This window comes from Cololabis saira, chromosome 5 (genome assembly GCF_033807715.1).
Source record: "Cololabis saira isolate AMF1-May2022 chromosome 5, fColSai1.1, whole genome shotgun sequence".
Lineage (NCBI taxonomy): Eukaryota > Metazoa > Chordata > Actinopteri > Beloniformes > Belonidae > Cololabis > Cololabis saira.
This window is the reverse complement of record NC_084591.1, coordinates 3,298,453-3,310,050: the sequence shown is the minus strand read 5'-3', so window position 1 is coordinate 3,310,050 and position 11,598 is coordinate 3,298,453. Positions and strand designations below refer to the sequence as shown.

General features: G+C 42.0%; 1 protein-coding gene across 1 annotated transcript; it reads left to right on the top strand.

Moving 5' to 3' along the window:
• The first annotated feature begins 3,492 nt into the window (after positions 1–3,492).
• On the top strand, positions 3,493–11,154 carry akip1 (A kinase (PRKA) interacting protein 1). The gene is made up of 4 exons (XM_061722397.1): positions 3,493–3,661; positions 7,352–7,613; positions 8,863–8,982; positions 10,762–11,154. Exons 2-4 carry the CDS (start codon positions 7,359–7,361, stop codon positions 10,909–10,911), a joined length of 525 nt encoding a protein of 174 aa, XP_061578381.1. The 5' UTR covers positions 3,493–3,661; positions 7,352–7,358; the 3' UTR covers positions 10,912–11,154.
• Positions 11,155–11,598: the final 444 nt, after the last annotated feature.

Below are 11,598 nucleotides of genomic sequence, written 5' to 3'. Positions count from 1 at the left end.
ATTCTGTAGCTTTCTGGCAAGTGAATCTGCCCTCATTGTGTTTTCATTTTTCTTAATAAAACGGAGTGCATATTTAAATCTAGCATTGGTGCGTTTTTTGATATCTAACAATTCCCCCTGTCTAGGCCTACCTGCCTCTGACCAGAGTCTAAAAGCCCTCCTTGCCTCAGCATACTGCTCAGCCACAAACTCATTCCACCCAGGTCTGATGTTAGGTACCTTACATTTACTTTTACAAAAGGGTTCACTGGAGGCAGTGAGACATTTCACAATATCTTCATACATTGCACAGAGTTTGTCAGCATGTTGCACATTGTTACAGTTCATATCTGTGCACATTAGGGTCTCTTTAGGCAATGCAATATTATTTAAAAGACTATCTGTTAATAGGAAGTATGCAGCCATATCATCTCCCTTCAGCTTTGACCAGTCCAGTTTACTTGAAGAAGCAGAATTGTTATTACTGGACAGCAGAGGGATATTCTCAACATTTAACATTGCAGCAATAGGTATGTGATCTGAGGTGGCCAGTTCATAACATATCTGCACATTTACTAGAGAGGCATGAGCATCAGCTGTGGTCACAATATGGTCTAACCAAGATGTTGTGTGCCACGCTTCACTAACATAAGTAAAACTTGTGTCAGGCAACATAGCTTTACTGGATAGAATTAATTTAGACTCATTACAAAACTGCTGCAGATGAGTTGCAAATAGGGATTTGCTATCTGACATGTCAGCATTAAAATCACCCATGACATACACACAAGATGAGCTGTATTCCTCTATGAAGGTCTGAATAAAGGCTAACCTGTTAAGAAATTCATCTTCATGCTCATATGATTCATATGGTGTATAAACATTTAAAACAATAAATTTCTTTGCATTATAATTAAACTCTAGCCCTATGGCCCAGTCAACATTTAGACGCACCACCTTTACCAGTTGATCATATTTATTGTTCCACAATATAGCCACACCACCAGCTATCCTACCTCGCACCAGCTTCGTGCTAAGGTCAGTAGTGGACTCGCCAGCCCCATGGAAGTTCATGTGTAAAGTGTTCAGCTTATCCAGATCTTGTTTCGCCATCCAGGTTTCCTGCAGGCATAAAATGTCACATTCGTCCAGCAGAGTGTCCACCACCAGACGCCTAGATCTATCAGTAGAAGTGTGTCCTGCTCGCAACCCGCGAGTGTTGTATGAAACAATACGCATTTAATGTTCTTTGATGCTCCCAGCGGATTAGCTGGCCTCCAAACCATTCTCGGCCACAGAAGCAACAGGCACCCCAGCATCGTTACCCTTCAGCAGCCCCTCATCCTGAGAGCGAGAGACGTCCTCTGGGTCAGACAGCTCTCTGTCTATTCCTCTGGGGCGACGAGGCTCATAGTAGCGTCGTACAAAAGAACCAGCGGGCCAAAGCTGCGGATCGTACAATTCCGCCACATCATTACATTCAGCAGCGACACAGAAGGAGTTGAATCTACTCTGTGTAGTCTCTATTTTTTTACAAGTCACTTCCTTACCCAGCTTCATTTTTAAGTAGTCCCTCAGAGTGTTAGCGTCCACGCTAAGATCAAACTTTGTAGCAAATACTTTTACCAACTTTGTTTTGACAGCCAGTATGTTGCTAACCACACCAGTCCCAGTTATACCGGTCTTCTTTCGCAAATACCTTGCTGGAGTTTTTGCAGTGCAGGGGGTTGTGCGTCGATGGGCAGATGAATTATCAGATACCTGCTTCAGTCGGTGCCCTTTCTTCACCACCATACTCCACGCGGGGGACTGCGGCCCTACTCCCGGGGCCGGGTCCACTGAATCAGCGCCTAGCGTCTTCTCAATCACAGCCGAGGACAGCACCGTTGCACTGGGCGTAGGTCCCGGTTGTATCTCCACAGCAGCGAGGCAGGCAGCCGAAGTAACATCCGACCCACAAGGCCCCTCCACCGCAGTCAGGCGGTTGTCAAGTTTAGCAGAAACCACCCGCAATGTTTCACAGGCAGCTACCTGATTGTCCATTGTTCTTTTTAGGTAGTCAATGTCAACATTTATTTGCTGCATTTTTCCAAGCAGCGCAGACACATCTATGTGCTTAAATGAGACGGGGGGTAAATCATCCAAAAAGTGTGAAACAAATCTTGGGATCTCTTCACCGCACTCATTAAGCACTTGCAGGCATAGTTTAACATTGTTAATGTCCTTCTTTTGGCCCCTGTGTGAGATCCAACGTTTGTTATGGGGGAGAAGCTCTGCCAACACCGCCTTAGAGGACTCAATCCGCTCAGAGCTGAAACTGCTTGTAACTATGGACACAATGTCATCATGGCTTAGTGTTCGCATTTTGACCACAATAAAATTCAACAATTCATCCTCGACTATGACTCTACCGTCTTTAGTGTGGTAAATCTCCGGTTTAATTCGAGAGAACTCTCCCACAACAAGCCGTGCTGCTGCACTAGCCGCCATCTTCCTTACTCCAGGTGACAGTGATTGGGATAATGTGAAATTTTTTCTCTAAATGTCAACTGTCATGTTCAAATATGGTAATGATAGTCAAGAAATACCATTAAAATGCATAAATGTATGTAAAAAAGCATTGAATAATCTCACTGCTGTGTTGGGGGGCTGTATAGATTATTTACATGGGGACCCTGCGTAACGCCCACATTTTACAAAAGCAGAACAATACGCTCCAATAATGTTTTACTGTTTTATAAAACTTTATAATCGAGGAAAGTTATTAATAAGTTTATATACTTTTGTTTTTGTATTTTCCCACCAGTTTGATTGAAATCTTTATTTCGAGCATACATAAAAACAATTACACAAAACAACAAAACAATAATATAAATAAACAGTCATTAAACAAAATCAAAGGGAAATAAACCTTCATGCCCGAAAAGGAGTAGGAGGAAGTAAAAACCTTATGAGGTCCTACCCCTTGTTTCTATTTCAATTTTGCTTGAAATTAAAAATAAGAAAAAAAATATAACAGCAAGCTTTACTACTTTATCAAAAAAAAATATACCTGTTTTTACCTTATGAAAATAGTACAGCACTTCATTGCAATATTATACCTCAGCATTATAAATATAAATATACTTGAGCATTATAAATATAAATATACCTGAGCAATTATAAATAATATACATATACAACATATATATATATATATATATATATATATATATATATATATATATATATATATATATATATATATATATATATATATATATATATATATATATATATATATATATATTAATTGGTCCCTTAATTCATATCTCCCCTGTCTTTCCTGAAACATTTGCTGCATTTGTCCGGGTAAAGAGTTATTTCTGGCTTTGTATATTATTTGTGCAGTCCTTAACTCTGCAATATCGAACAATTTTATTATTTTGGATTTAATGAATAATGGATATTTATAATGTAGTTTTCTCTTCAGTGACGTCAGACTCAGGGGGGCGAGGTTTACAGGCAGGATTTCCTGTCACGTGACCTACAAACTACTGAATGGAGCGCTAATCAGTTTAATAAGATGAAGGGAATGCGAGGACTCGGGGACAAAAACGTGTTTTGTGGAGAGGCTCAGCTTCATCTGAAGGTTTGAATCTTCCGTCCAGCTTGCTCGGCGGTTCCTGCAGTCGCTTCAGAGGTAAAATATAAACCTGTTTACAGCAAAATCGGCGATTAGAGATTTAAAACGACCAGAAAAGTAGTTGTGATGACACGGAAGAGCGTGTTTAACCCGTGAAAGAGGTTGGTAGGAAGAGAAAGTAGGAAGCTGCTGAGGAAAGTAACGAATTAACTGCTGAGGAAAGTAACGAAACAGCTGTTGTTTAGTTTTAATCTGACGGGGGTTAATCCGCTCTGCGCATGCGCGTTTCTACTGCGCTTCATCCTCGGATTAATAATAATAATATTAATAATAATGATTCTGAGTCGAGATCTCGCACTATCGTGGTTAAAAATCGCCTCAGTTGAGTTTAGTTCAGATTTCTGAATTTGTTATACATTTTTACCAACATTATTCCCAGATTGAAACTCTTTAAAGCGCAGTAAAATGTAAACAACAGCAGATTTTGTCAATATTGTGGCATAAAAAGTGAAGTTTTTGCTCAACTGTGAGAATAGAATAGAATAAAATAGAATAGAAAACTTTATTTATCTCCCAGAGGAGAAATTCAGTCGTGCAGCAGTAAACACACACACACACTTTATACAAAACATTTAAAATAGAAATAACCAATAAGTAGTTAAATAATAAAAAGAGCAATATAAAAAGTAGAAAAAGAGTATGTACAAGAGGGAAAAAAATAGTAAACACCAAAAAAAATTGATAATATTTACAAAAAATGTACAAATATTTTCAAAAATACTTGAGGTATTTGAGGTATTTACAGAGACAGATCCAAAGATCCAAAGATGCGTCTCCGGTTCATGCCTTGGTCTTGAAACCTAATTGTTTTAGAAAGGAGTCCAGATCCAGATCATGGACCTGCTTCAGGCCAGAACCCGGACCAGGTCCAGACCAGGTTGTGATGCGGTTCCTAATCAGCTTTCAGAGATAATCCCGCGCTGATCACCGTCTGCCCGAGTTCCTCACGAAGAAACCATGACAATTATGAGCCCAGATTTGCAGGAGAGGAGTTAAAAACGGATCCATCCGTAATAATTCAAGATCTGCTGGGAGGTCGAAGGTCACAAGGATAAAAATCTGAGCAAAACAAAATAAATTGGTTCTAAAATCCTAAATATCATTAATTCATCCATTAATTCATCCAGTTTACCAGAACAAGTTTGGTTCATCGTGGATAAAACAGTTTATACCACAGTCTGATTCTGATTGGCTGGCAGGTGGAGGTTAAAAGTGATAACCTATACCAGCGGTCGGCAACCCGCGGCTCTAGAGCCGCATGCGGCTTTCTAGCGCCGCCCTAGTGGCTCCTGGAGCTTTTTCAAAAATGTTGTCCTTTTTTTCCCTTTTTTCTTCTTTTTTCTTTTTCAATTTTTTCTCTTTTTTCTTCTTTTTTTCCTTTTTTTATCTTTTTTTCTTCTTTTTTTCCTTTTTCTTTTTTTCCTTTTTTTTCTCTTTTTTTCTTCCTTTTTCCTTTTTTAATCTCGACATTTCGACTTTTTTCTCGACATTTCGACTTTATTATCAAGATTGTACTTCAACATTAATCTCGACATTTCCCACTTTTTTCTCAACATTTCGACTTTTTTCTCGAAGTGCATAATGAAAAAAAAAATCTTCCCCCAGTTAAAACTAATATAGAAACATGCAGCGTGTGTTGCCTTCATTCTAAGGCTTATACAAAATTTTTCATTTTTCGCGGCTCCAGACATATTTGTTTTTGTGTTTTTGGTCCAATACGGCTCTAAAACATTTTGGGTTGCCGACCCCTGACCTACACCTAGAAAACAAGTTCGGTCAAATTGCCTGATAACTTTAATATAAATGCGCTGGATCAACTGCCAGGTGGTAACCACGGCAACGGAGATTCAGAGAAGAAGAGCCGGCTACCGCAGGACAGCGACATGAGTGATTTTGTAATTTATTTTAATTTATTTGGTGATTTTAACAATTTTGATGACTGGGATGCAGAAGAGTCACTCTTAGTTACTGGAGAATCAACACTGTGTTCGTTGCATAAGGACCTTATGGGACGGTAGTGATTGTTCCAGGTATTAGTCAGACGCTCAGGTGTTACCAAGGAAACTGAGTTATGGCTTGTTAAAAAAACTTTGTAATTTACCAGGTTCCAACGGCTGCAGACGAGAGATTAAACAGTCCGCTCAGCCGCTCAGCTGTGGCTTGTTATAAAATAGTGGTGGGGAAAAAAATGGATGTTGCAATATATTGTTGCACTCTCTGTCGCAATAAATAATCCATAAACTGATGGCAAATATCAATATTTTATTACAACACATATAATGTATTTACGCCGTTGTCTCCGCACTATTGTTCATGCACTTTAATGTGTCCAGCTGTACAGAGTTTATATTTACAAGCCTAGCAGGCAGTGAGGTTTATACAAATGCACTTTCTTTGTACATTGTATTGGTTTTGGCATTGAATAAATGCATAACTACAGACGTTTTCCTTTTTATGGGTATTTTTTCTTTTTCAGTCACATATATCGTTGATGAAATTTCTTACAATATATCGAATGTCATAGATATCGTGATGTTATCGTGGGCCACATATCGCCACAGTATTGAATCGTGAGTTCCCCGTATCGTCCCACCCCTATTATAAAACTAATGATTTCAACTGAAAACACATTAAAGGGAAAGTTCGGTTTTTTACAATCTGGACCTTATTTCTGGCATTTTCTGTGGTCGTATACTCACCCAGAGGTGTTTGGTGTCATTTGGAGTCCTTCGGAAGATATTAGGAGTTTTTTGCGAGCCGCTTCTCCATATAACGGTAGTGAACGGGGCACAGCGGGACACAGACGATGCAGCTTCTAAATAACACATTATTGCCGCGAAACTCGTTCATATATTTTATGAATCACTAGATCTGCTTCCAGGACCTGTTGTCTACATCCGGGGCTGTGTGTGTAACAAATAAATCCGTTTGTAAACAAGACCTCTGAACTCATGACGTCATCTCTGTGCGCGCACTCTGTCCTCCGTTCCGTGAGCTCTTCAGCCGTATACTCTGGCTCAAAACGGTAAGGACGTCCATCATACTCAAAGTCGTCGTCCACAACCTCAGAATTTGACAAATATTCAGCCATGTTTCAAATAACTAACAGTAAACTAACAGTAGAACTCCAGCTGTACACGGAGCTGTGTCTGGGATGCGCGCACAGAGATGACGTCATGAGTTCAGAGGTCTTGTTTACAAACGGATTTATTTGTTACACACACAGCCCCACAATGTTACAACAGGTCCTGGAAGCAGATCTAGTGATTCATAAAAGAAATGAACGAGTTTTGCAGCAATAATGTGTTATTTAGACGCTGCATCGTCTGTGTCCCGCTGTGCCCCGTTCACTACCGTTATATGGAGAAGCAGCTCGCAAAAAAAACCCTAATATCTTCCGAAGGACTCCAAATGACACCAAACACCTCTGGGTGAGTATACGACCATAAAAAATGCCAGAAATAAGGTCCAGGTTGTAAAAAAAACGAACTTTCCCTTTAAAGCATGAATAACTGATTTTAATATTTATGTTTTTTGGTAAGTGACAGTGGTATACGCGGGGGCCCCGCGACGTCCATATATTTATGTTAATGTACACCTCGTTGGGCATTATCCCTTACTTAATAGTCAGGAACTCGTAGTGACCTGACCTCCGTGACCCCCCTGCTCTCCTGCTCTCCCCCCCAGCCCCCCCATGGCGAGCCAGGCCTGGCTGGACTCGTCCCTGCGTCGCTCGGCCCGCCTGGGCCGGGAGGTCCTGGACCGGGCCTCCCGGCGGAGCGTGGACTGGACCTCCTCCGGGTCTCGCTCCGGCTCGGCCCGGACGCCGGCCTCGTCGGAGGGAGCCGGGCCGAGCCGCGCGGCTGGCGAGGCGCTGGCCGCCGCCGAGCTGGCCGACGCCTTCGCCAGCATCTCGGAGTTCATGGCCCGGACCACGGACCGCTGCAGGGTGAGTTACCCCGGGTCACGGGCCGCTAACAGACCCAAACCTGACCTGAACCTGACCTAAACCTGACCCAAACCTGACCCAAACCTGACCTAAACCTGCCCCAAACCTGACCCAAACCTGACCCAAACCTGACCCAAACCTGACCCAAACCTGACCCAAACCTGACCCAAACCTGACCCAAACCTGACCCAAACCTGACCCAAACCTGACCTAAACCTGACCTAAACCTGACCTGAACCCGACCTGAACCCGACCTGAACCCGACCTGAACCCGACCTAAACCCGACCTAAACCCGACCTAAACCCGACCTAAACCCGACCTAAACCCGACCTAAACCCGGCCTAAACCCGGCCTAAACCCGGCCTAAACCCGGCCTAAACCCGGCCTAAACCCGACCTAAACCCGGCCTAAACCCGGCCTAAACCCGGCCTAAACCCGACCCAAACCTGACCTAAACCCGGCCTAAACCCGGCCTAAACCCGGCCTAAACCCGGCCTAAACCCGACCTGAACCCGACCTGAACCCGACCTACACCTGACCTAAACCCGACCTAAACCTGACCTAAACCTGACCTAAACCTGACCTAAACCTGACCTGAACCTGGCCTACACCTGACCTAAACCTGACCTAAACCTGACCTAAACCTGACCTGAACCTGACCTACACCTGACCTAAACCTGACCTACATCTGACCTACACCTGACCTAAACCTGACCTAAACCTGACCTAAACCTGACCTGAACCTGACCTACACCTGGCCTAAACCTGGCCTAAACCTGACCTAAACCTGACCTAAACCTGACCTAAACCTGACCTGAACCTGACCTACACCTGACCTAAACCTGACCTACATCTGACCTACACCTGACCTAAACCTGACCTAAACCTGACCTAAACCTGACCTAAACCTGACCTGAACCTGACCTACACCTGACCTAAACCTGACCTGAACCTGACCTACACCTGACCTAAACCTGACCTACACCTGCCCTGAACCTGGCCTACACCTGGCCTAAACCTGACCTAAACCTGACCTAAACCTGACCTGAACCTGACCTAAACCTGGCCTAAACCTGACCTAAACCTGACCTAAACCTGACCTAAACCTGACCTAAACCTGACCTGAACCTGACCTACACCTGACCTAAACCTGACCTACACCTGGCCTACACCTGACCTACACCTGACCTAAACCTCACCTAAACCTGACCTGAACCTGACCTAAACCCGGGTGTGTCGTTGCTCCAGAGCTTCTACGAGTCCGGTTCCTGCCCTGAGCCCAGCGACGCTGAGAGGAGACACGTGTGCCGGTTCCACGCCGGTCCGGGTCCTGACGGGGCGTCGACCAGGCGGCCCGGCAGGAAACACGTGAGTCGGGCAGATTCCACCGTTTCTACCTTATTTACTAGAGACAGAGGCAATACGGAGTATTAGATTTGTGCGTCTTATCTGATTTGTTATTAGATTTGTTACGGACAAAAGGATAATTAAGAATTCAAAAAGCCTCCTACATGCTGCGTTTAAGGACTGGTGGAAAGCTGGGACATCTGCATTTTAATCTGAGTCCAATTAGTTAGTTACTTATGGCGCTTTTATACTAGTACCTCCTCGTCTCGCCTCCACTCGCCTCGTCCTCATTTGTTTTTGGACACCCAGATGAGAAGTGGGCGGGTTGGAGCGAAGCCACTGAGACGTATTTGATTGTGTATCTAAACCAGGGGTTCCCAACCTTTTTTGAGCCAAGGACCAGCAGAAGTATAAACAAAAAGCTCAGGGACCGGTTGACAATTTATGTCAATTTTAATTTTAGAAAAAAACAATGCATTTTAATGCAGGCTATCATCAGCGACGTTAGCTGATGTTGTGGGCTTTAAAACTTGCTTCTGCAAATCTAACTCATGTTTTTTCCTTTCGAAAAAATCCACTGGTTTGAAAGGGCTGCCACTCAAAGAAACACATTTCGATTTATACAAGTTTTGGATGAAATTATATGACAAAAAAATGCAAAAATTGTTTTCTTACATTAAGTATGAGGTTGCTTTAATTATGTGGCAAATGATAAACACGAGAAAGATGGGTACTTCAATGAAAAATAGATATTTTATTCAACTTTGTGGCTGTTCATACAAAAAGTTAATAAAAAAAACCAAGGACAGGCACAGTGATCAGTCAGTATAGACATAAATCCATAAATAAATAAACCTCTGTCCATTATTTTTCATTTTTTAAGGACAGGCAATTGTGTTATATAAAAAATACATGATAAAATAAAATAAAACGTCTCGTATTTTTTCTCCATCAAGTGGGTGAAATGGGTTCTGGATGGCAGGACGTACTCTGGGTTGAACTGGTGTATCATATGTTGAAACCTGTCAGCATCAACCAGGAGAGCTGCTCATGTCACAGATCAGCTGCAGTATTGATCAGTTATTGATCAGTTATTGATCAATTGATAAGTTTATTCAGTCATGACAACACAAAACAACACAAAAAAAAACATTGTGCACAGCATTAACATTTCATACAAAAACCAAAAAATGTGTTGAACAATTAAGCAAAATGCTTATAAAAGCCTATCCTATTGTACCAACTTTCTTTTTTTGGCTACCGACCTCCAGAAAACCAAAAAGAGAATAGAAAAGCAAAGAAACAACAAAAGGCAAAGAAACAATAGAAAAGCAAAGAAACATTAACAGATGGTCAATTCCACTTATAAGCTTCAAAAATAGCTTTACAAACCATTTTCTTAAATACAAAAAAGAATGACATGTTTTTAAATGTATGTTGGCATCATTCCAGAATTTAACTCCAGTAATGGAGACACGTCTCCTTTTCATACCTTTTTTAGCCATTTGTACTGTGAAATTGCAGACACCTCTAAGATTGTAACGAGTCTCCTGAATTGAAAAGAAACTCTGTATTGGGTCAGGGAGCATTAATTATTTTTATTATTATTATTTTCTCTCCACATTAGTTTTTTTCCACACGTGTCCATCAGCAGGACCAGACGTCCCTCTAGATTTACCTGAGGGGTACTTGGGGGGTGGTGGTACTTAGGGTTGCCCACATTTCCCCTTTTTAATAAGATAATGTCACGACCACAAGAGAGCAGCTGATTGGTGGGATCAATAACGCGTGTGTCTCCAGGGCGGCGTCTCCGGCGGCGGCGAGGACTTCTACATCGAGGTTTCCCCGGGAACCTACTCCGTCACGGCCAGCTGCCCCGAGTCCCAGCGGCAGACCCGGCTGGTCAGGGTGGAGCCGGGGGAGAGCGTCAGCCTGACCTTTGACCTCTGAGGGTCACGTGACCCGTGTGTGTGTGTGTGTGTGTGTGTGTGTGTGATTTCTTTATTAAAACATTAATTTTTTACTGCTGCGTACTGAAAGCCATATTTTTCTACTAATGCGATTATTATTCTTCTTAATTATTGTGTTGAATGTGTCTGAATGTTTTACCTCCATCATGCAACGACCTCCGACTGTTTTTACCTGCACCACTGTTACCTGCTTCAGGTTCCAGAATAAAGTATTTTATTGAGAGTTTTGTCCGTGTGGCTCCATCCTCCTCCCCCTGGGACCTGGACAGGTGTCTTCAGTATTTACATCCATTACTCAGGTAGAAGTATAGATACTAGAGTTTAAAAATACTCCTGTAGAAGTTGAAGAATCAACTCAAGTTATTTACTCAAGTAAAAGTATAAAAGTACTGGTTTCAAAACTACTTAAAGTATAAAAGTAAAAGTAATGTAAGGGGGAAAAAGCCATTAAGGACAAAAGCCATTGAAAATGAATGTATCTTAGTATAATGTAAATATATTAAAGAATCATATATGTGTACTATTGAGCATTAACATGTGTTTCAGAGAGCAGCAGATATGATGACTAGTTGCCTATAAGTATTGTAATGGTGCAAAAAGTCAAACTTCATGTTCATGTTATCATTTATCCTAACCTTTATTGGAATGTACATCCAAGTTTAGTTGC

What these genes read in the sequence shown, in the direction of transcription:
- akip1 (XM_061722397.1), top strand. Translation starts at nt 7,359, where the DNA reads ATGGCGAGCCAGGCCTGGCTGGACTCGTCCCTGCGTCGCTCGGCCCGC. An exon ending in GGACCACGGACCGCTGCAGG is followed by an intron (nt 7,614 to 8,862) that starts GTGAGTTACCCC and finishes TCGTTGCTCCAG; the next exon opens with AGCTTCTACGAGTCCGGTTC. An exon ending in GGCGGCCCGGCAGGAAACAC is followed by an intron (nt 8,983 to 10,761) that starts GTGAGTCGGGCA and finishes GTGTGTCTCCAG; the next exon opens with GGCGGCGTCTCCGGCGGCGG.